Source organism: Helianthus annuus, chromosome 6, assembly GCF_002127325.2.
Source record: "Helianthus annuus cultivar XRQ/B chromosome 6, HanXRQr2.0-SUNRISE, whole genome shotgun sequence".
Taxonomy (NCBI): Eukaryota; Viridiplantae; Streptophyta; class Magnoliopsida; order Asterales; family Asteraceae; genus Helianthus; species Helianthus annuus.
Genome location: NC_035438.2, coordinates 12,933,989 through 12,959,625, shown reverse-complemented (window position 1 = coordinate 12,959,625; position 25,637 = coordinate 12,933,989). Strand labels below are relative to the sequence as shown.

Sequence of the window (25,637 nt, the reverse complement as noted above, 5' to 3'; positions counted from 1 at the left end):
CACCCACCACCATCACAACACCATCATCCACCACCATCATCCATTGTCCATCATAGAGTGTGTGAGTCGTCTCGGGATCCAAGATTTATCGTAAGAGTTCTTGACAATCAAAGGCCATGTTTGCCTAGGTCTCTTACATCACTTGGTGAAGAGAAGTGTTTAGTGTAATACTTTTTATTTTTAATCTTTTACACTTTTTAATTGGTTTTGTATTAATGACTTTAATTACTAGTTTCTTATGTTGAAGGTGATTCTTCCTTATCGTTTGTCCGTTGTGTCTTGGCATTATTTTACTGTCTATATAAAATAAAAGATTTTCACCATTCATATCTCCACGGTCTATATAGAGGTATGTTGGCTACCTGGTCGGGGTTAAGGGAACAGTTTGGTAAGAGTCTTGCCATTGTTCAGTGTATAGATCCTGCAAAGGACCTGGGTCAAATTTAGTAGGACCTCCTTCAATACCCAACGGTATTGGATGGTGGGGGTTCAAACTCTTTGATCCCCTCATAAGTTAAACTACTATTAAAACTTTAACCCGGCTACTTAGGACTGTATCTCTGCTGACTCAGACTACTTAGCCGAGGGTAACGTCACCTTCAAAAGAGGGGCCTACCACATTATGCATTAATAACTTAATTAATTATCTTTCAATAATCCGACCCTTTAGGATTGTATCCTTGCTGACTCAAACTACTGGGTTGAGGGTAACGTCACCTTCAAAAGAGGGGCCTACTACAATAACTAAGATAATCTCTTAAACAAGTGCAAAAGTGCGAAAATAATCAAATGTTACACTACACACGAGTCGGATCCAAGTGATTCATCTTGTCTATCTGTTTTACTTTTATTTTCTTTTTCAGCATTTTAGTTAGTTTTATCTTTCTAGTTTAAAAATCTTTTTCTAACATTTTGATTTGATTAGACGTTGAAGATAAACCGGTACTAAAAGCTCTTGTGTCCTTGGACGACCTCGGTATCTTACCAACACTATACTACGTCCACGATGGGTGCACTTGCCCATATGTGTGTTTAGTGTTAGTGAGTATCGTGTTTATAAATTTAAAACTTGGCTAAAAAGTGTAAAAAGGGGCTTAAAATATACACCTAAATTATATTACACCTAACGCACATCAATGGTAACGAGCCAAAATTGGCAGGATCGAGTGGTGATTGGTTGCAGGTGGGGGCGCTATAGTTTGAAGGGTGGCTTTATCCCACACCATGCAAGTTAAGGGAAGACGTGATAAAGTCCACTGGCTGACGTGGATCTGACGTGACGCTGACGTGGCGTGATAAAGCCCCTTTATCCCACACCCCATAGCCTTACGTGATGATATTTTATTTACTAGGAAATAAATATATTCAAGGTTAATCATTTTTTAAAAATGGTAAACTCATTTAATTTTAAAGAGTTAAATGTCATTTTAGTCCCTGTGGTGTGGGTTATTTTGGCAGTTTAGTCCAAAGGTTTCATTTTTAACCTGTGGGTCCAAAAAGATTTCACAGTTGCCATTTTAGTCCACTGGGTTAACTTCATCTATTTTTTCTGTTAACGAGAAGGCCAATTCGGTCATTTTATATGGCTGAATTGCCCTTTTAGTTAACAGAATTACATACAAAATGACCGAATTGGCCTTCTCGTTAACCGAAAAAATGGATGAAGTTAACCCAGTGGACTAAAATAGCAACTGTGAAACCTTTTTAGACCCACAGGTTAAAAATGAAACCTTTGGACTAAACTGACAAAATGACCCAAATCACAGGGACTAAAATGACATTTAACTCAAAATTAAAACTAAAAGAGAAAGAATATTCGCATCTTTGGTTTCACATCTCAGTTAGCGTTGATTGTCACACTTTTCTTTTCTTCCAATCTTTTTCTTCACCAACTATTGTCTGCCTCTTTCCTCTTCTTAATTAATTTCATCTTTTGAAATTAATTTGATCCCCTTTACGCTGCTGTGTTTCATCTTCAAGTACGTAATCATCTTCCCCTGATTTAGATTTGCTTCATGTTGTGGGTTACTTATCCATTCCATCTCATATTATTATTATTATTATTAGTCATGAAAATAATTATTTATGTTGTTGCAAACTGCTTTTTTTTCTTTCTTTTTCTGGCGTTACTATTAATTTTCTTTTTATTGCCTGTAGATTTATTAATTCGAGAGAATAATCGATCATCATTGATTAATTAAAAAAAAAAAACATACAGATGCTTTTGGAGTTTGATGTTTATTATTATGTGTGACTATTGCTGATAATTGCTTTTGTTTAATTGTTATCTTGTGATGCAGCAGCACAAATAAGCAATTTGTTGGATGATGGTTCAAGAATCCTGTATTTAGTCAATGAATAAGAAACAACATATCGCGATATTTACGACCGCTAGTCTTCCATGGATGACCGGTACAGCCGTTAATCCTCTATTCCGTGCAGCTTATCTCGCCAAAGACGGATGCCGAAAGGTTACTTTGGTAATTCCGTGGCTATCTAAGAGCGATCAGGAACATGTATACCCTAACGATATAACGTTTAATTCACCTAAGGAACAAGAGATATATGTTCGCCAATGGATTGAGCAAAGGACTGAGCTTTCGTGTACTTTCAACATATGCTTTTACCCTGGGAAGGTATATTATTATTATTATTATGCTACAAATAGGGCTGCAAACGAACAATGAACAATTACCAAATGAGATCTTATGTTCGTGTTCATTTGTTAAGGAAATGAACGTGTTCGGTTGTTAATTTTAGGCAATGAACGTTGATAAAAACACAAATGAATACAAACTAATGTTCATGAACACAAATGGAAACAAACGAACACAAACAAGCGTTTCCGAACTGAATATATAATACACTGACACTTATGAAATATTTTATCTGTCAGAATTTGGAAGTATTTAAATAAAATATAAAAAATACAAACACTAATGGACGATCGAACACGTTACCGAATATTCACGAACATAAATGAACGAACGTGGTCTCTATTCATGTTCGTTCATTTAACTAAACGAACGGAATTTCTTGTTCGTGTTCATTTGTTTAATAAAGAACGAACACAAATGAACTTCCCGCCGAACGATTCACGAACTATTCACTGAGCATTTTGTTCGTTTGCAGCCCTAGCTACAAATCATCTTTTTGTTGTGAAAATTCGTTTGTTGATAAAAATCTTGAATTGTTTTTGTTTCATTCTGTATAAAGTTTTCAAGAAGTAAAAGAAGTATTCTTGCTCTTGGGGATATAACAGAGAGCATTCCGGATGAAGAATCGGATATTGCGGTCCTTGAGGAACCCGAACATCTTACGTGGTACCATCATGGTAAAAGATGGAAGCTTAAGTTCCGCCTTGTTATAGGAATTGTTCACACCAACTATTTGGAGTATGTGAAAAGAGAGAAAAACGGACGCGCTTATGCGTTTTTGCTCAAGTACATCAATAATTGGGTGGTTGATATATATTGTCACAAGGTATGTTTCCATATATCCAATTTCTTTAATAGAAAGATACGATCCTTACACGCAGGAGTTCCTTGATCCCGACCTCCGGTCTCGAAGAAGGAAATACACTTTGACTTTAGAAGTCAAAAATATGTTAGTTTATCATCAAGATTTATGATTTTTGTATGCTTAATATGTTATAAACAAACAAACGTACCCTATAAAATCCCACTCAGAGCAGATCTATTGATGTTTATATACGGTAGTTAATTTTACATCAATAATTGCGAAAGGATTCTTGTTGGAATTTAATTTTAAGCTATGCAATTAATATCGGTGATATATCACCGATATATCGGTTATTGGTCTCCATGTAAAATATCGGTGCCAAATATCGGTACTGATATTATTGGTGATATTGACCGATATTTTACTGATATACGACTGATTTTTCTGATATGAGTATCTTTCTTCTTAGTTCTACCATTCCTCTTTCTTCTTATTGCTGCTATTCATAGTTGTTAAAAGCCATTGCCCCTTGCGCCTAGGCCCATTTTTCAGGCGAGGCGAGGCAGTTGCGATTTAAGTTGAGGAAATTGCGCTTTAATTCTCCAGGTGATGGTTCAGGCACACATTCCGGCGAGATTCCTAGATTCCGGAGAGTTTCCGGCCAAACTCTCTACATTCCGACAAGATTCTCGCCAGATTTCTACTATTATCTAGGGAAAACTATTATTCTACACTAATACACTAATATTTTATGACTTTTGGTACTAAATAGATGATATAAACTGTTATATAATAGATTTTGTTTATTTTATTTGAAGAATAGTATTCTTTTTCATATACATAATATATTTTTTTTTTATTTTTTTCATTATGTGCTTTATTTTTCTCAGGCCCTCGCTTTTTTTGCGCTTTGCGCCTAGGCCTAAGGCGAGGCCTATGCGCCTTGAGTGCGCCTAGCGCCTTTAATAACTATGCTGCTATTAGTGTTTTAAGTCTTAGTCAGTTTCTACTTGCTACAAATGTTAGTGTTTTGCAAGTTGCAAAAGGTTAATTTGTTAATGGTAGGAGAGTATACTGAATTGTTAGTGTTAAATTGCTATATATATATACATAACTTCTGCATGATATTAAAATTACCGATATCCCACCGCGATAACCTGTATTTCAAATATCGGTCGTTGACTGATATTCGATATTTTACCGTATTAACTGCATAGATTTTAAGAAGTAAAAATATACCATATAAGTGTCAATTTGTAGCTTTGCATATGGCCAACTGCAAATTCGGGAATATATTTCATTTTATAACTAACATATCACAAACTTGTGTGTAAATACGTAGCTTTGCATACAACCAACTGCAGATTCTTGACCTATCATAAACTTGTGGCAGGTGATACGGTTATCTGGTGCAACACAAGAACTTCCAAGATCTACTATTTGCAATGTTCATGGCGTTAACCCGAAGTTTCTTGAAATCGGGATGAAAAAGAAAGAACAACAGAAACTTGAAAGTCAGGCATTTACGAAGGGTGCATATTATATCGGTAAAATGGTGTGGAGCAAAGGCTACAAAGAGCTTCTTAATCTTCTTCAGGATCACCAAAATGAACTTGATGGACTCGAAGTTGATTTATTCGGTACCGGTGAGGATTCTGATCAAATACAAGACGCTGCTAAAGAGTTGAGTTTGACCATCAGGGTCAACCCCGGGCGCGATCATGCGGACCCTATATTTCACGAGTAAGTTACGCTAGAAGTTGACGTTTTTTGCTTCTCGAACTCAACGCTATAGACTTGGATCAAATATTTTGTTTGGAGTAAAATGCCATTTTCGTCCCTGAGGTTTGGCCAGTTTTGCGACTTTCGTCCAAAGGTTTGTTTTTTCTCATCTGGATACAAAAGGTTTGAAATCTTGCCATTTTCATTTGGCTCGTTAACTCCATCCATTTTTCTCTGATAAGTCAGGGGTATTTTCATCTTTTTTGTAAACTTAAAGGGCAATTCGGTCTTTTTCACCTTATGTACAATCATTTACCATAATGTAACCCTTAATAAAAAAAGACAAAAATACCCCTGAATTAACGGAGAAAAATGGGTGGAGTTAACGAGCCGAATGAAAATAGTACGATTTCAAACTTTTTGGATCCAGATGCGAAAAAACAAACCTTTGGACGAAAGTCGCAAAACTGGCCAAACCTCAGGGACGAAAATAGCATTTTACTCGATACTTTGTTTCTTAAGTTTTCCATTCTGATCTCTGTCACAGTTACAAAGTGTTCCTGAATCCAAGCACGACAGATGTCGTCTGCACAACAACCGCAGAAGCGTTAGCCATGGGCAAAATCGTCATTTGTGCAGACCACATCTCGAACGAATTCTTCAAACAGTTTGCCAATTGCCGAACCTTCAAGGACGGAAAAAGTTTCGTCGAAGTCACACGCCAGGCGTTGACCGAACAGCCGGCCCCACTAACCGATTCAGAAATGCACGAGCTTTCATGGGATGCTGCAACTTCTCGGTTTCTAGAAGCTGCAGAACTCAACAAGATCCCTGATCAGAAACCAACTAAATCCGATTCTAAAAGCTTTATGTCATCATCGTTGAGTTTTAACAAAATGTCCGAGGATGCATCTGCGTTTATGCATTTTGTTGGAACCGCGCTTGTGAGCCCAGTGCCGAACGAACAACAGATTAAAGAACTCGGGTTGAACATCACAAGTAAAAAACATGGATTTTTTACTCGAAAAGTTGCGTCTTGAAGTCGTATCTTTCGGTCTGCTTTAAAAACTAGGGCAAAATAGTCATTTGGTTGGAACCTGGTTCTTTTTATTTATTTGTTTTTTTTTTTTTTTTGGTTTGGTTTAATATTGTGTAATAGTTAGTGATATTATAACTTTTAGTGCTTTAACATATTTGCCCTTTTGATGCATCTTTTCTACAATATTTGATATGTTGCTATTTTTTTTTTTTTTTTTTTTTTTTGTTTTAATAAAGAATAACCATATAGTTAGTCTTGTAACATGAACATGTTGAAGATAAATAAAATGTCTTATATATACAGCAAGTTTTTACAATTGAACTTTACATTTTTGATGATCGAAGGCAGGCGCGATTAACTTGATAACTAATCACGGCCCGATTGCTTCCATCCGCCAATGTTCCCATCCGTTGGATCAAAACCTCGACTTTTCTGAAAGAATCAAACACCAAAAGAACAATTATTTCTGAAACAACCGAACCAAAACAACCTGTGTTTGGTTCTATTATCGGTTCTAGAGTTCTTCTCTTATTGGTCAAACTTTTTGGAGGTTTAAAGCGGATTCTAATTTTTTTTCTTGCAATTCTAACATGTGTGAATTTGATCACAAATATGGACCCTGAGTTTTAGCTTATTTTTTTTTTTACAGTCGAGCGAGTTACCTGATGATGCTTGGTCCAATATATTTTCACACAAACCAGGTTTTCAAAATTAAAGATAATAATATTTTACTTTTTAAATCAAAGTGGTTTCAACACAAACCTGGGCAGTAAAATTGAGACCGATTCTGATCTCGCCACAATGTGCATTGTCCTTCATAACGCTATATGATTTTGCAGGAATATCTCCTTCACGAAACAATGCATCCAACGAGATACTGAACAAGTTCATAATATCAAACACTCAATTCAGTTTTTAACCACATAATCAGTGATGGACCCAAGATATTTTTTTTTTATGGAGGGTTATCGAGAAACTTGCCTAGACATTTAAGGGGATCGAGCGGGTTTTTTTTACCTAAAAATAATACTAATATTATTTTATTTATTTATTATTTATTATTTTTAATTTTTTTTTTTTTTTTTGGGGGGGGGGGGATGATATAACTTTCTTTTATGTTAAAAAAATCGACTTGAACCGGTACCACGTGTTTATCCTCACCTAAATGGGGCCACAAGTAGGTAATAGGTGTATTTAGGAGGTGTGTGCTTGCTCTTAAAAAAATCACTTGCCTCGCATGGCCGACCAAGTCATCGGCACTACCAGAATCGCTGTCCATTATTTTGATCTTTAAATCCGTCGAATCTTTACTTGATACGTCGAACAAGAACGTCTCATTCCATACCGGGTTAGACCCTTTACCTATACTAACATCATTTTACATACGACTGAAATTAACAACATTTTGTAAAAGTATTTTATATAAATGATGGAGGATACGTGCCTGATGCAACGGTACTTTTCTTTTCTTGAGTCTTGAACGTTAGAATAACATATGGGTCCATGTTAACTGCAAAAAAAAACATACACTTTTAAGCACGTTTTCGTTCTATAGTTTTCGACACATAAAAAACGTCGCTAGTTTTGCAACAACATTGTGACCAAGAACCTAGTCACAAATAGTTAGTTGGAAATACTTTGCAAACGTGTTTTTGCTAAATTGGTATGTTGCCAATCCGTTGAAAAGATTTGTGATTGCAACAGTGCAACACGGTCACAAGTTATTAGCAAAACTGGTTAATTTCCGTTGCAACTTCGTCGCAAACTTAGTGACAAAGCTATTTGATTTTTGTTGACAAAAATCGGTCGTAAAAACCATATTTGATAGATTTATGTTGGTTTTATCTGTCACAAAGAATGAGACTATGCACTGCAACAGCATTGTGACAAGAGGATATGGGTTCAATCCTTGTATAGCTTATTTTTCCTCTTTTTTTTAAATCTACTTCAAACCGCATGACCCGACCCGAACGAGCACCGACCCGAAAATTTTAATGTTTTGTTATGAAAATTTTGAACACCGAAAAAATGGATCCCATTGAAAAAAAATTATGGGTCCGCCACTGTTTGCAAACGTGTTATTCGCAAAAGTTGCATGCTGCCGATCCATGAAAATTGGTCGTTGCAATACTGTCACAAATTGTTCTATAGCAAATCGTCTCATATTACGGCAAAAATTTGGTCACTATCATTTGACGATCCCTATTCTAATCAAATGAAATAGACCCTTTTCTTTTAGAAGAATATCCGTTTTTGATGTTTTCATCACAAATCCATTGCAAAAGACTTCTCGACGAAGCTATCTGATGCTTTCATCACAAATCCGTCGCAAAACCAGTTTTTTTCACTGGTTTAATCCGTTACAAATTGCTGTTTCAACGTGGTGACAACCAATAAATCCAATAAGAACGAGATGAAAGGACTTACAAATGATGTCGGTGTTTTCGAGGCCTTTGGCGCTCACAAGACTAACTTCAAGAATTCCTTCTGGCATATTTGAAGATAGAATTTAAGAATAAAGATATAAAATTTTTGGTTTTCTTTAGAACACGAATATATATATTTAGGTGGGATTTGTTTCAAAGGCTGTGAGACGTATTCGCTAGTTTTTGGAATTCAAAGAATGAGAGACTACAAATTTATTTTAATTTAGTTATTGTTTGCGTCATTAATTAAAAAATCTAGGGGTGTATGCGTATAGGTTCATTAGTGACTAATAAATGTCACTAAAATGTTGGGGTTTTATACTTTTATACCCTGTTGGGGTACTAGGGGCGCAAGCGGGGAAGCCATCGGTGAAGTGGTTTACCGATCGGCATACCGCCGCCACTCCCCACCTTGTCATCGGTAACCTCAAATCTCGGTAACTAGTCACCGATGAGACTAGTCGTTGTTTGTTACCGTTGCATGATGGAAACTAGCCGTTATTCATTTTTAAATAAAAATAATTACAACTTTTCTTTATAAAAAACATCATTTTTCACTTCTCTTCTCAATCCGAACTTCTATCAATCAAATCCTTTCTTTCACATTCCAAAAATCTAACCCTATTTTCTAAAAAATAGCGGATGCATACCACTATTCATTCCATTCGATATTAGTGAAGACGATAATTCTTCCTCAAGCGATAGTAGCTTAATTTTTTCCAAAATCTCATCGAGCAAGCTGCCGCACTAGAAGAAACAGGCACATCTAGAAAAAAGAAAGTTGTCCGTCGTGATCGAGAGAAAGGCCACGAAACCCTTATGGCAGATTATTTTGTCGAGAAGCCCAAATTCAACGAAGAAGTTTTTCGTCATAGGTTTCGTATGTCGAAAATGTTGTTTTTAAAAATTGTGAGTGACGTGCAAGCGAATAACTCGTGATTTCAAGAGGGTGTTGATGGGAGAATGAAGAAGAGTTTTACACCGTTGCAAAAAGTTACATCGGCGATTAAACAACTTGCAACCGGTAACCCTCCAGACGAGAACGACGAGTATTTAAATATGGCCAAAAGGACTTCCCATGAGGGTCTAGAATACGTTTCCGAGTTCTTACGTAGACCAACAAGCCACGACGTTACGGTTTTTTACCAAGCTCATGAGGAGAAACATCACCTTCCTGGGATGTTGGGTAGTCTTGATTGTACACATTTTGTTTGGAGAATGTGTCCAACAGAGTTGCGGGGCCAATATAGGGGGGGGGGGGAATCAAAGGTACCCGACAATTATGCTCGAAGAGGTGGCCTCTCAAGATTTGTGGATTTTGCATGCTTTTTGTGGTCCACAAGGTTTACAAAACGACATCAACGTGCTCCAACAATCTCCGTTATTTCTTACTCAACGAAATAGAACTGCACCAAAATGCCCATTTTATGTGAACAACCACTTGTACCAGCATGGATATTATCTTACCGATGGAATCTACCCTACTTGATCCGTGTTTGTGAAATCATTTTCGTATCCTCACATTGTGAAAGAAAAGAAGTTCAAGAGGCAACACGAGGCGGCAAGAAAAGATGTGGAACGGGCTTTTGGTATTTTAAAGTCAAAATGGGGTATACTTGATCGACTAATGCGTGCTATAAGTGTAAAACAGATTAGGTATGTCGTATATTCAGGATCCTCCAGTCGAGCCCGTTTTCGATGATATTGTTTATAACGAGCTCATTGATGAAGATACGCATTGGAGACTAAAATATGATTTCATGAAGCATCTTGGAGAACAAGATTTACCCTATCTTTTAGCGGATTCCGACGACGAATAGTTAAATTAATTTTAGTTTTAAATGTCTTTTTATTTTATAATGTCATTTTCTTTATTTTATTTTAACGTGTTATCTTATTTTTATATTAATGTAATTTTATTTATTTTAATTTAATGGTAATGTCTTTTTTTAATTAAATGTAATTTTATTTTGTTTAAAATATGTTTTATTTATTAATGCATAATTTATAGAAATACAAAAAAGGACTCCCCATATGTTTGAGCACTTCTAGTGTTTGAGTGCAAAATAGGAAGTGAAAAGGAGAGTTAACATGGCATGTGTTGATAGAACACCCCTTCTACCCTTGTAGAAGAAACAAGAATGTAAGTAAAAAAGAAAGTAAATCATCAGTCAATGACTCTCAAGTCTCAATTGCAATTTAGTGGTGTACTTCACTCTATAAAATCCCATAGTCTCCAAACAATGTCACTGTGAATATTACAGAGGATACAGTGCATTAAGGATAACCAATAATGCAAAATGCTACGGCTGTCAACAAGTTACAATGCATAGAATACAACTGATAATGCATGTCGCAAACCGGAGTCATGTCTCAACGAATTAACCTACACTACAACACGCAAGTTTATGCAACTTCACATCAAATAATACGCCGAAAAGGAGAGGTCTGTCCCCTCTCTCAGTCCTCGATCCCGAAAGCTGAGAAACTTTTAACAAGGGTATGGGTATAAATTTACATTATAATCACATAACAAAGATTGTGGCGCTTAACCGGTTATACTTCATCACTGCCACTTTGAATCCCGTTCTTTAAAATGTTGAACTTGCAAAGAGGACACGTGGCGTTGATGTACAACCATTTATCGATGCAAGTGGTGTGAAAATGGTGGCAGCATGGAAGCTCACGGAGTTCGGCTCCATCATCGTACATGCAAAGGCAAATGCAACATTCCTGTTAAGAAAAAACAGCAAGATGGTAAATTTACTCATATTCACAAAATCCTCCTGCTATCCAACTAATTGGATATTTCTGAAAATTGTCTGGTAGTCCAAATACTTTTGCGATGTTTAGCTAAATTTTAGGCCGGAAAACAAACCGAACGTTCATGAACTGTTCATGAACTTGTTGGGCGGGAAGCTCGTTTATTAAATAAAAGAAACAAACATAAACAAAATTATTTGTTCATTTAATTAAACGAACGAACAAGAACACGTGTTGTTCGTTCATTTATGTTCGTTGATATTTTAATAAACACAAAAGAGGTTTTTTAACTACTTAGATACATATAACTAATTGATAATTGGGCTTTCCGGTAATTAATCAATAATTTATATAAACAAGCTACTTTATGTCTGTTTATGTTTGGTCATTTATATTCATTTGTGTTGTGTTATGTTTGTTTATGTTCGTTTACGTTCATGAACTGTTCGTTTAGGTTTTAAACAAACGAACACAAACATGCCCATTTTTTCTTAATAAATGAACACGAACAAAGAATGTGTTTGATTATATGTCCGTCTTCGTGTTCGGTTAAACTTAAATGAACGAACATGAAAATACTTGTTTTCGTGTTCGTTCGTTTACAGGCCTACTAAATTTATTTTTGAGGGGGATTTCATAAAGACACGTGAAGCGTTAAATAAAAAAAAAACTTACAGCATCCTCCTCGGATAAAGCGTGTTCAACAGGTGCATCAGTATCACATTCTACCATTATTCCACCATAACCTTTTTCGATCTCCCCATTTTGTTTCTCGAAATTGTCAATTTTCTTGAAATTGTATTTAGGCAGTCGTTCAATGTCATCTTTGGTTGCACCCTCCTGTTTCAATAACGGTTATTACATGATAACTGTCGCATTCACGGAAGTAACAAACAATTAATACATGAGAGTTTACCTGATCAGCTACCGCGTACAAAATTGCAATAATACAAGGTAGACAGCAGCAAACAGCAATACCGACAACACATGCCACAGCAACACAGATGACGACAAAAAACACATCAAATGCCAAGAATGTAATACAAAGCCTGAAAAGAAAAGAAGAAATACACAAATTATATAGAGTAAAGTATAAATTATTATCAGATTAAACTTGATGGTTATTTAAAAAGAAGAAAAAAAAAAGACGAACCAGTATAACTGAGGTGCATGCTGAGTAAGATATTGACCACCAGAAGAGACCCAATAGAATCCAACAATCCACCAAATAAAGGAAAACATCGTATTAGCAGACTCCAGATGCTTAGCAACACTGCCATAGATAAATGTAAGCCATACATAACTAGAGAAGATTCCTGTTGGTTCTATTTATTTATTACTTTTGTAGCTCCATTTCTACATTAATTCCGGAAACAATACATTGAAACTTTTGAACAAGAATAAAATTTCCATTTTCTAAAACAATTATTAAGAGAAAAATAACTGTAGCCAATATGAGAGTTTAGAAAACAAGCAAGACAGCTGATAACAAAGCACAAACAATAAATGATAAAACCGCCTAAACAAAGTTGCTGCTAGAAAAAACATAGAAATATCATGAAACATAGAAAATAACTAAATGAGGTAGTATGCAGATTGCTCCTGATAAAAAAAGCTTTGAGCTTTTACTCTAGCATTTGTTAGGATTAATATTTGATTATTGTTAGAATGATATTTAGGATTATTTCCTAATTAATAATTGCTAGTATTTATCATTACTAATTGTTCTTGTCATCTTTATTTATTAGGATAATTCTTACTAGAAAAATATATACCTTAAGGTTCTTGAGTCTTGACCCCCTAGAAGGAGCATTACATCTTCACTTCTTCAGGTTCTCATGTATATAGCATACCGTAAGTATTTAAGACTAAAATAATCATTCTTTTTGTTATTGTATTTGTGGCTTTGGGGATTATAGTCTATACTCTATAGATACATATAATGGAAGCTCATAAACCTCTAAATCACACAAACTATATTACAACTTTGAAACAACAAAAGCATATTCAAACAATCTCCTACACCATATTAGTAGATGTAGTTATCTAACTTCAATGATTAACACAACCAAACACCCCCTTACCATATGCAACATATAACTAACAAAGTCAACTCTCTAATCACACAAAATCATCCCATACTTCTCAACATCATAACAACATTTAATTAATAATCAATCAATCATTCATTCATACCTAGTATCATCACCACCATCATTCTGATTCCTATCAGTTGCCAAATCCGCATAATCCCTTCGCTCACTCCCTGAATTCGACGAATTCACCACCAAACTTCCATTACTCACTTCCAAATTACGCTGCTGATACCTCTGATTATACTCAAGCTTCACACAAACCATATGAAGCAAACACTGACACGCATATCCAACAATCCAAAGCCTCAACGGCGTCTTCGGATCCTCATTTCTACTCATAATCAGTACAGAAACCGAAATAATAATAAACGCAAGGTTCCAAATTAGGTCTAGAATCACAACGGGCCGTGAGTAGGCCCAATCAGTCTGCTGTTCCTCGATCTGTTCAGCGGCGGATTCGCGAACGCGCATAGACGGCTCGCGGAGCATTCTCCGGCTGCTAGCGCGGCGGAGGAACCGGGCGGCGCCGCGGAGGGAGGGGGCGGTTCGGACGAATTGACGGCTCCGGAAGATGCCGTCGGAAGTGGTGGTGAGCAGCGGCGTGGCGGTGTCGTCGGAGGAAGATGACGGAGATTGAGAGGACATGGTGGTTGTTGATTGAGAGCTAGGGTTTGATTGGATCGAAGAGGAAACCCTAAGGGTAGTTAAGGGATAATAAAATATTAATGAGGACAGTTGAATATGGATGATGAAAGAGATGCAATTTGGGTGTTGGTGAGATGGAGAAGGGTGGTTGATTGTTTCGGACTGGGTAGATAGAGCTACCGATGAGCGAGTGGTATCGGTATCGAATCGGTATCAGTATTGAATTTACTGAACTGAAATATTTTTGGTACTGACTTTTGACGTTTTTGGGACTGGTTCGATACGGTATAGGTTCGGTATCAGTTTTTACTCTTAAATACCGGTATCGTAGTACCGTATCGGATATGTTCGATACGGATACCTGTTTTTAGGATTTTTTGATACTGATATTTTTAATACCGGTTAGTATTGAACTCCCCTACATGATTCATAGAGGGGGATAGTGCTAGGCAGCTGCCTGGCACTTTACTATTGGTTCGACTAAATTGTGATTTTGCTTGTTTACAGCTACAGTTATGCCATTGGTTTTGTTTTTTCTCCTCCCAGTCAAATTACGATTTTACTTTTTGTTCAAATTTATAGTTTTGTCATCGTTTTTGTTTTTTTTTTTCCTGTCAAATTACGATTTTGCCCCAGTGTAAAATTTTTGTCATGCTATCGTTTTAGTTTTTTTTAGCAGCTTGACACTTCCCAATTGGGTCCGGCCAAATTACGAATTTGCCACGTTTAAATTTACAGTTTTGTCACTGGTTTTGTTTTTTTCCCTCTCAACCAACGCTTTTGCCCTTAGTTCAGATTTACTGTTTTGTCATTATTTTTGTTTTTTTCCCTGTCAAATTACGATTTTACCCCAGTGTAAAATTACAGTCATGTCATCGTTTTAGTTTTCTTTAATTTTTTTTTTACAAAACTATGGTAGTGTTTTTTTTTTAATTAGTTAACTCGGTGTAATTTTTATTCGTGCCAGACGGCTACCTAACACATGCTCATTTGTCCTAAAAATTAATAATTGTGCCCCCAGATTAAAATTATAGTATTTCTATTGTTTTAGTTTTTTTTAGCAAATGTATGGTAGTGTTTTGTTTTAATTTGTTGTCTTGATGTTTTTTTTAGATCGTGTTATAAATAATATGTACAAGTAACCGAAACACAGACATATATATATATATATATATATATATATATATATATATATATATATTATGAGTGAGAAATATTCGTCTACCTATTTATTTAAGAATTTAAAAGGTAAATGACAATTGTTTAGGAGTTGATTAATTCATTTGATCGTTGACTGACTTCACATGATGTGTTGGGATACTTTTGGGGATAACTTTCAAAGTCTTTGGATATCTTTTGTTTTAATATGATTTTGACTCCTGTTTTCTTTGATTAAAGGGTTGGTAGAATAATAGGAGTTGGTTTTAGTTTGAAAGTTAATTATTCTTTTACTAGGTTGTACTTTTATACACTAATTCAACTATAAAAAAATATATATAGTAAAATACATGTAATAATGAAAAATTACAAATTAATGTTAAATCTGTAGTTTACAAATTTATTAATATAAATGCAAATTACTTAGGGTGAGAGGGGCACTCCCCTCTTAGGGGAGTCCCCTCTCTTACGCACACCCAATTAGGTTATGTCACGTCAACTTCCCTCTTAAACTCCCCTCACACCCTCAATTTGATGGCGACACTCCCCTCTTAGGGACTTGTTTTTTTATTCAAAAAGAAAAAAAAAAGAAATGTTTTGATTGGTTGAAAAAAGGGTGGCCCACCATCTCTCTCCCTCCTTCAAGCGGTGTCTCCTCCCCGATTTGGGTCCCCGCGGTGATGGCGGCGGTGTTACCGATCGGGGAATGGGGTCACCGATTTGGGTCCCCGCTAGTGCTGCCGACACCCTTATACCTAAAAAAGTCATGTACAGTCAACAGGAGCGGATCTACAGCTTGGAAGAGGGTTATCAGGAATCTGTTTGGTTTGTAATTTAGAGTGTTACGTCATATAGAAAATTTTGAAGGAATTCTTTTATATTTTGTAAGGGACCCTATAACAAAATGCATAAACTGGCATACCGATGATTTTACTTAGGGGTGAGCAAGTTTAGGTCCGGACCGAAAATAACCGAGAACCGAACCGAAAAAAACCCTACCCGACCCGAACCCAAGTACCTAGGTATTTAGATCGGTTCCAATTTTTCATATAAAATAGGGTCGGGTCGGGTCGGTTCTCGGTTCTTTTCATGGTAAAACCCGACTTGGACCTATGGACCGGAACCGACCCTATATTTAGGGTAGTGAATCGGTTCCTTATTTTATGTTTGATCGGTTCTCGGGTCGGGTCGGGTAATGGTCGGGTAGGGTCGGGTTTTTCCTTTTGCTCACCGCTAATTTTACTTGAATTCCGTAGTTCGACTCGGCGTAAAGCCCCTTTTCCCTGATTTTTTTTTTTTTTTTTTTTTTTTTTTTTAGACTCAGTCGTCTCCACACGCTGGAGCCACTCCAGCCTCCACAAGCAGCCCCTTCCCTCCCTCCCTCCCTCCCTCCCTCAGTCACTTTCTTCAGCCCTTCAGGTTGGTTTAATTGTTTAAACCCTATAAGTTTCTTATTTTAACTTTCAATTTGTTGATTTACATGTTTATTTCCCACAAGGGTTGCTACAATCGACATGTGTGGCTACTATTTGCTCAAAATTTTCACAAAACTACTTACTCACTCATACCCATAACACCACCCGTTTACTACAATAATCAGAAGTTAAACGAGCTATGTAAATCGGGTCGAATCAATGAAGCACACCACCTGTTCGATGAAATGCCTGAGAGAGATGACTTCACTTGGAACACCATGATTGCTGGGTATGCTAATTCAGGAAAGATAACATATGCACATAAGTTGTTTGATGAAACTCCAAAGAAAAGTTCCATTACATGGTCATCACTAATTTCCGGATACTGTAAACTGGGAAACGAACACGAATCAATGAGACTGTTTTACGAAATGCGGTACCAAGGGTACAGCCCGAGCCAGTTTACGTTAGGTAGTGTTCTAAGAATGTGTTCAACAAACGGGTTGTTGTCGAGAGGGGAGCAGGTTCATGGGTACGCGATTAAAACGCAGTTTGATGCGAATGTTTTTGTGGTGACTGGACTCGTTGACATGTATGCACAATGTAGACGGGTGTTAGAAGCTAAGTATCTGTTTAAGATGATGTCGCATGGCAAGAATCATGTGACGTGGACCGCGATGATCACTGGGTACTCGAGGAACCAAGATCCACTTGGGGCTATTGAGTGTTTTCGTGATATGTGTGCAGAAGGAATCGAGGCTAACCAGTATACGTTTCCGAGTGTTTTGACGGCGTGTGGGGAAATCATGGCTTTTCGGTTTGCGGTGCAGGTGCACGGTTGCATAGTGAAGGGCGGTTTTGCTGCTAACGTGTTTGTAGAAAGTGCGTTAGTTGATATGTATGCAAGATGCGGGTGTTTGAATGATGCGAGGATTGTATTGGAGTCGATGGTAGTCGACGATGTTGTTTCTTGGAACTCGATGATAGTCGGGTGTGTGAGGCAGGGTTTTACATGTGACGCGCTTCATTTATTCAAGAAAATGCACACCAAGAACATGAAAATTGATGATTACACATACCCATCTGTACTAAATTGCTTTGTTTCCTTAAACGACGCTAACTCTTCAAAATCTTCGAAATCGGTCCACTGTATGGCTGTGAAAACCGGGTTTGAAAGACATGTGTTAGTAAGTAACGCTCTTGTGGACATGTACGCCAAAAGGAGTGACTTATCGTGTGCTTTTGCAGTGTTCGGTAACATGAAAGAACCAGACGTCGTTTCATGGACTTCGTTAATCACCGGCTACACCCACAATGGGGCCCACGAACAAGCGCTTACATTGTTCTGTAAAATGAGGATTTCGGGAATCAAACCGGACCAGATAGTGACGGCCAGCATCTTGAGTTCGTGTGCAGAACTTACCGTTCTTGATTTCGGACAACAAGTTCATTCCGATTTTATAAAATCTGGTTTACGTTCATCTTTATCGGTTGATAACTCGCTTGTAACAATGTACACAAACTGTGGTTGCATAGAAGACGCCAACAAAGTTTTCGCATCAATGGATGTGAAGAATGTAATAACATGGACCGCACTAATCATGGGTTACGCTAAAAATGGTAAATCAAACGAATCGTTGATCTTTTACAATGAAATGATCGAAAGCGGCATAAAACCCGACTTCATAACTTTCATCGGATTGCTATTCGCTTGTAGTCATGCCGGGCTTGTGGATCAAGCCCGTGAATACTTTGACTCAATGGTCAACGTTTACCATATAAAGCCCGGCCAAGATCATTACGCGTGTATGATTGACCTTCTAGGGCGGTCAGGGAGGATAGACGAGGCGGTGGAGCTTCTAAACAACATGGTGGTCGAACCCGATGCAACCGTATGGAAAGCGTTGCTTTCGGCTTGTAGGGTTCATGGGAAAATCGAACTTGCAGAAAAGGCGGCAAACACCCTTTTTGAATTGGAACCTCAAGATGCGGTCCCGTACATTATGCTATCGAACTTGTACTCTTCGGCGGGTCAATGGGAAGATGCTGCGAGAATTCGACGGCTAATGAAATCACGAGGCGTAAGTAAGGAACCGGGTTACAGTTGGATGGAAATTAACAGTAAAGTTTACTCGTTTATGTCTGAAGATAGAAGCCATGAAAAGTCGGATTTGATTTATTCGAAGATTGATGAGGTTATGATGTTGATTAGAGAAGCGGGTTATGTCGCGGATATGAATTTCGCGTTGCATAATATCGATGAAGAAGGTAAAGAGCTTGGTCTTGCTTATCACAGTGAGAAGTTAGCAGTGGCTTTCGGGCTTTTGGAGTTGCCGAGTGGAATGCCGATAAGAATTTATAAAAATCTTCGGGTTTGTGGTGATTGTCATACTGCGATGAAGTTTATATCGAGTGTTTATGGGCGGGTTATAGTTTTAAGAGATTCGAATCGGTTTCATCACTTTAAACATGGAGTTTGTTCTTGTGGGGATTATTGGTAACCAAAGTTATTTAACTGTATTATTGGTCTTGTTTGTTGAAACTTGAAAGATACAATTTGAGTCAAATCATACAACTTTTTTAGACACACTTGGTTAACACAATTGTTTTAAAGGAATTGAAACTTGTCAAAAGAGTTGAATATATGGTACACTTAGGTTAGAAAGTATTACTCATGCTTGGTTTATTAATCTATTAAAGAAGTTAGAATGTTATGGTTGTTGGTTAGCAATGAAAACTAGGGGTGACAATTTTTGGCACGACACACAAAGGTTTAAGTCGGCTAACACAACCTGTTTTATTAAACAAGTCAACCCAAACATGACCTGTTTAATAAATGGGTTAACCTGAATACGGACCGTTTAATAAGTGGGCTAACCTGTTTAATAGTTTTTAAAAAGTTTATATAGATTTTATTGATGAAAAATGTAAATATTTACGGTTAAGTGCTTTGATTTTTTAAATTTTTTGTCCAACTATTATCAAATTATTTTTTCCATTTAAACCCATTATTTTTTTCCATTTAAACCCTTTTATCAACTCCTCACTTTCAACATATTTTGTAAATTGGGTTTCTCTCACAAATTCATATAGTTACCTGAAGAAATTTAAGCAATTACATTTCTCAGAGATGACAATAACTCCTTGATCAATTGATCTGCGATGAGCACCCATTTCCTACAATATCTCTAACTATAAAAACAATTATCGTGAATTACCTTAAGTTTGCACCGCCAAACACGGGTAATATAACACTAGTTTATTTTATTGGTTAAATGTCCATTTTTCAATTATTTCTTTTCATTTTTCAATTATTTCCTTTCACTTTTTCTAATAACGAGCTAAATATATACCCAAGTTTGTAATTGGTAATGTTAAAAAACCAAAACCAATTAATTAAACCACTCAAAAAAAAAAAAAAAACATTTGAGTTGATGTAAGTGATTGTTTAAATTATTATGAAGTCACTAGTTATTACTCATATTCAAAATAAATATTAAATGAGTCAACCAAACACAACACGACTTTAAGTGGGTTCAACACAAAATAAATATATCGGCCAGATTAGGGTTAAAGAATTTTAATCCATTAACCAGACATGAGTGACACCCCTAACGTTAACGATGGTCATGGTGGCTAGAATGAAAATTCATTAGTTGAATTTGTTCACACTTGAACTTTTAATAAAAATCATTCCAATTCTATTCGTCTCTTCGATCCAAAAGCAAATTTGTTATCACTTAAATTCAGATCTAACTTCTTGTAAGTTCCATAAACCAGACCAATAAATCTAGAATTCAAAATATCATCAAACTCCAACAAACCAAAGGCCTCATAATTTTTTGGTATGTTTTTAGGATATATAAACAAATTCTACACTTCATAAAATATACCATCATAATCTTTTTCTCCACAAAATTATATCACCTTTGCTAAAGAGGAACATCAAATAATATGAGAAAACAATGAATCAAATTCAATAGAAGTAAACTTTCCATGTTGTAAACAATATGTTGATTGCGAATCGAACTTAGTTACACCATATCTATACGCGAGGAGTTACATGTAATAATTCCTGTTCCGTTACAGTTAGATATAAACCAATCTCCATCGTTACAATGTAGCTCACCACATGACAGAAAGAGTAAGCATTATGGGCAAGGCTCAAAAACCCAACGCCTATCACATTACGTTGTTTGATGCCTGGCATGTTCAGGTATCAGCCGTTGAAGTAGTTCAGGAGATGCGTGAGCAATTTCTGTAAAAGAATTATATTATTTTTAATAACTTAATTAATGGAAATCAAAGATTTCGAGATACCGAAAGACGGTCGTACCTTGTGGTGTGAAGTTAAACAGGGGAGGGAGGGGTTTGCCATCTGGCAAAGTTGTCGTTGGGTCTCTTAAGTCATCAAAGAATGGATGGGTGCACGCCTCCAACTGCAGATAAAATGTCCAAAACTAAGCACATTTGTTTATTGTGGAAATAGAACTCCGTTTTCAGAACCGGACCGGACCGGCAGGTCGCATTGGGAACTGTCTATATAACCGGTCTCGTTGACGGTTCGCTTTTACGGCTTTGGGCTTCATATTATGTTTATTTAAAGCTTCATATTTTGTCAACATTACAAAAAACCACACCAAAATATAAACTAGTATAGTAGTATTATGTTCTTTTTTAGTAAAATGCCATTTTCGTCCCTGAGGTTTGGCCAGTTTTGCGACTTTCGTCCAAAAGTTTGTTTTTTCCGCATCTAGATCCAAAAGGTTTGAAATCTTGCCATTTTCATATGGCTCCGTTAACTCCGTCCATTTTTCTCCGTTAAGTCAGGAGTGTTTCCGTCTTTTTCGCTAACTTTAAGGGCAATTTGGTCTTTTTCACTTTATATATAAAGACCAAATACCCCTTTAAGTTAACAAAAAACCGGAAATACCCCTGACTTAATTAAGGAAAAAATGGATGGAGTTAACAAACTGGATGAAAATGGCAAGATTTTAAACCTTTTGGATCTAGATGCAAAAAAAAAAAAAAACCTATGGATGAATACAGATCTGTTATGAAAACATCGAGTAACAAGTTATATTCACTTACAGCAGTGCAGCGCAGCTTTGGAGAGTACTGTAGCAGGCGCGATACAAGATCGGTTGCTTCAGGTGGCATGTTCTTTTTAAATATCTGGAAACATGATCCAATAGCGAATTTATTGATTCATTTTAAAAACATTTTTAAGTACAAAACCCCAATATTATTAAAAGCATGCATGACTACGAACAAACCTTATGCCATGGATGAGCCTTGATCTGTGGGAACTTGAACTCTGTGTAATGAGGATTCATGCACTTGATTTCTTCCCGTGTTGGTGTTCCCAAAATCTAAAATAGAAAAAAAGATGACCATTAGAATGAGTTTCAGATTCGTAACTCTGTGAAAAGTGGCGACAACAAGATAATCGACTAATCGTGTGTACCTTAATTATCTCTACAAGTTGATCTACACCACTTTCACCAGGGAAAAGAGGCTGTGCATATATGAACATTGAAGGTTAATCATAGTTATCATAGCACGAATCATACAAAAACAAAATTGTGGATCAATACAGACTTGTCCAAGAAGTAGTTCAGCCAAAACACAACCGGCAGACCACATGTCAATTGCATTGGTGTATTCTGTTGCTCCAAAGATCAATTCAGGAGCCCGGTAATATCTAGAACAAATATATGAAATATTTGGCTCCCCAGGCACCTGCAGTTGCAGAATAAGATGTCAGTACCTTGACATCATCATAGATGCAATCAGAAATCCAAGAGTAAATTAACTTACCAGCATCTTTGCACTCCCAAAATCACATAGTTTTAGCTGATGAGTTTGTGGATTAACCTGCATGCAACAAGGTGGTTTACATATTTAATAAATCACCTTCAAGATCAATTGATCAAAGCAATTAAGTGAGTTTTCCTTTTCCACATGCTCTAAGATCATACCAAAAGATTCTGTGGCTTGATATCACGATGGCATACACCAATGACGTTGTGAATGTAATTAAGCCCACGGCATATCTGAACAAAAAAGGAATATGACAATATATGATAAATGATATATCAACATGCGATTGTATAATCAAGAAAGTATTAAAAAGGTAGCAAGAACATTACCTGATATGCATACAACTGTACATATAGGGTAGGCATGTTTTGGTTCATCTTAACATGGTGCCTTGACATCCTATAGACAGTTTCGGGTACATATTCCAATACAACGTTTAGGTACACTTCATTTTTGTCGGTTGTTGAATAGAAACAGTTTTTCAACGGAACAACGTTTGGATGGTCCAGTAAACGCAGTATCTGAAGTTCTCTGTTCTTGTATCTTTTGTCTTGTAAAACCTTCTTTATAGCAACAGATTCACCTGTTTCAAGGCATTTGGCCTGAAAAAATAAACCAAAATAGTAAGTAACTCCATATGCCCACGTGTCCACATCATCAAGCAGAAAGAAGCTATATGTTTAAACCGATGACAATGACATTGCAACTACCTGAAAGACGACACCAAATGAACCGGTACCAGCAACACGCTCTGCCATGTATGAGAAAGTCTGCCACAATGCATCTTGCATGTCAGCGTTTTAATTATTTGAAAAATTCAGTAGTTAAGCTAGAATAAGCATTCATGGTACAAACAACAAAAGATGGTTACCTGTTTTGGTTTTCCATTTCGACCACCGATTGAAGTCACGATAATTTGACCTGCTTCCGTACCGCTACCATTTACAAGAGTCGCCTCAAAATCCTGCTTACAAATAACCACACATAAGTAGCCAAACATTTATGGTATGTGTAACGAAGTTAACAATCAGTATATCATGACTAAAATCTCGTGATATACTGATATCAAATGAAACTATTACCTTGTCATCAGATTGTTCTTTTATTTTCAACCCGTACAATTCTTTGGGTAGATTGTCAAAGTCAGATTTTCCAAGTTTAGCAGAAGCATTGGATCTGCTTGCCGTCAACTTTGGCGCTCTAGCGCTCCCAGGCTGACTACCAGATTCTTTTTTTCCCCTCTTATTGAATGAATCTCCACCCTACAAAGCCAACAAGTTCAACTACATGTTATACATATTTCCTAATTTTAATCTTTCACATTTAATTATTGTAAATTGTGAAAGTTGCAAAAGTTCAGCTCGAACCATGGGTTCTTGTGAATAGGATTATAAATAATTATGTATGAACTCCATAAAAGAAAACATGTGAATCACGCAATCATATGTTCAATGATTTTGATATGCTCATAAACAAATGATATTGATGTTGATGCTTATTAAAGTACGATTTATTATTATTGTCACACTGATAGCCAGAGAGATCAAACTACAGCTCAAACAAACTAGATAAAACTCAATAAACAAATAAGATATTCCACGAGAATTATTTGAATAAGAATTATCATTAATGGATCACAAAACAACAGAAGCAAATATATCTAAAAAATATCTAGCTTCCACCAAACAAAGAAGAACCATCATGACACAAACCGCGTCATCTTTAAACAATTAGCATCAGATCTACCAAATATATTCATCACCTTATCGAATACTTTCACAAAAACTGTTTGAATATAACCAAATGAACAGATCATAAAACGCAGCGCACATAATGATTTTGAAAAAATATATAGCTTCCATCAATAAAAAAACAGAGAATATATAAATATGACACACATCATCAATTAAAAACCACAGGAACGAGCATAATTCTAGCTTCCAGTGATTAAAAACCAACACATACACACAAAATTCCGAAGAAAACAAAAGCGTTTACAGAACGAACAACTATAAGGAACATAACATGCAACTGAAATCAAATCATCACAAAACTTACTATATCGGAAATGGATGTACGGCCGTATGAATGTGAATATATCATTATGAATATAAAATAAACGTCTACAGACTGAACAATTAAAACAAACACAACATGCAATTGAAATCAAATCATCACAGACTATTATGTACGTACCGCCGAATGAATGTGATTAAAAAACAACACATACACACAAAATCATCAAATCATAAGCGTTTACAAATTGAACATTTAAAACGAGCACAACATGCAATTGAAATCAAATCATCACAAACTATTATGTACGTACCGCCGGATGAATGTGATTAAAAAACAACACATACACACAAAATCATCAAATCATAAGCGTTTACAAATTGAACATTTAAAACGAGCACATCATGCAATTGAAATACAATCATCGTAAAATTTACAGTATCGGAAACGCATTATGTACGTACGGCCGGATGAATGTGATTAAAAAACGACACATACACACAAAATCATCAAATCATAAGCGTTTAGAGATTGAGCATTTAAAACGGGCACATCATGCAATTGAAATCAAATCATCACAAAATTTACGGTATAGGAAACGTATTACGTACGTACGGCCGGATGAATGTGATTATAAAACAACACATACACACACAAAATTACGAAGAACACATAAGCGTTTACAGATTGAACGAATAAAACGAACACAACATGCAATTGACATCAAATTATAAGAAATTTTACAGTATCGGAAACGGATGTACGGCCAGAGGCGATACTCTTCAACCGACGCATAACATTCATCGTGTATGATCAAATCGTAACCCTAACTCCTCGCCTCTATAGATCTCACAACACTTTTCAACAATTCTTCAACAAAACAAACTAAAAATCAACAAATGGAGGAGAAACTGCGAGCACAACACGCAATCCTCCTCCACCGTTCTCTTCTTCTTGTCTCTAAAACGATTGCTCGATCTTCTCTCTCTAAAAACAAACTGTTTCTCTCTCTATATCTCTCTTTAAAACTCCCTCTTTCTCTCTCTAAAGCTGAATTTTTGGTCAAAGGTCA

The 25,637-nt window shown here is 36.3% G+C and overlaps 4 protein-coding genes across 5 annotated transcripts; 2 read left to right on the top strand and 2 right to left on the bottom strand.

Moving 5' to 3' along the window:
* The first annotated feature begins 1,832 nt into the window (after positions 1-1,832).
* On the top strand, positions 1,833-6,408 carry LOC110864760 (digalactosyldiacylglycerol synthase 2, chloroplastic). Of its 2 annotated transcripts, none has more exons than XM_022113891.2 (5): positions 1,833-1,979; positions 2,301-2,636; positions 3,217-3,483; positions 4,856-5,205; positions 5,732-6,408. In XM_022113891.2, the coding sequence occupies exons 2-5, from the start codon at positions 2,355-2,357 to the stop codon at positions 6,222-6,224; spliced, it is 1,392 nt and encodes a 463-aa protein (XP_021969583.1). In that variant the 5' UTR covers positions 1,833-1,979; positions 2,301-2,354; the 3' UTR covers positions 6,225-6,408. The 2 variants fall into 2 exon arrangements, with proteins under 2 accessions (XP_021969583.1, XP_021969584.1); XM_022113892.2 differs by having other exon boundaries at positions 1,840-1,979; positions 2,304-2,636.
* A 4,429-nt stretch (positions 6,409-10,837) lies between these two features.
* On the bottom strand, positions 10,838-14,318 carry LOC110864759 (E3 ubiquitin-protein ligase At4g11680). The gene is made up of 5 exons (XM_022113890.2): positions 13,609-14,318; positions 12,566-12,685; positions 12,329-12,461; positions 12,088-12,252; positions 10,838-11,382 (listed from the first exon to the last, which is right to left on the bottom strand). The coding sequence occupies exons 1-5, from the start codon at positions 14,151-14,153 to the stop codon at positions 11,206-11,208; spliced, it is 1,140 nt and encodes a 379-aa protein (XP_021969582.1). The 5' UTR covers positions 14,154-14,318; the 3' UTR covers positions 10,838-11,205.
* Positions 14,319-16,665: 2,347 nt separating this feature from the next.
* LOC110864758 (putative pentatricopeptide repeat-containing protein At5g52630) lies at positions 16,666-19,311 on the top strand. Its single transcript, XM_022113889.2, has one exon. The coding sequence runs from the start codon at positions 16,792-16,794 to the stop codon at positions 19,225-19,227; it is 2,436 nt and encodes an 811-aa protein (XP_021969581.1). The 5' UTR covers positions 16,666-16,791; the 3' UTR covers positions 19,228-19,311.
* A 1,368-nt stretch (positions 19,312-20,679) lies between these two features.
* LOC110864757 (shaggy-related protein kinase epsilon) lies at positions 20,680-25,637 on the bottom strand. Its single transcript, XM_022113888.2, has 13 exons — positions 25,310-25,637; positions 23,632-23,811; positions 23,421-23,513; positions 23,260-23,319; positions 22,879-23,151; positions 22,708-22,782; positions 22,547-22,603; positions 22,328-22,468; positions 22,194-22,244; positions 22,003-22,098; positions 21,818-21,901; positions 21,063-21,165; positions 20,680-20,984 (listed from the first exon to the last, which is right to left on the bottom strand). The coding sequence occupies exons 1-13, from the start codon at positions 25,367-25,369 to the stop codon at positions 20,914-20,916; spliced, it is 1,344 nt and encodes a 447-aa protein (XP_021969580.1). The 5' UTR covers positions 25,370-25,637; the 3' UTR covers positions 20,680-20,913.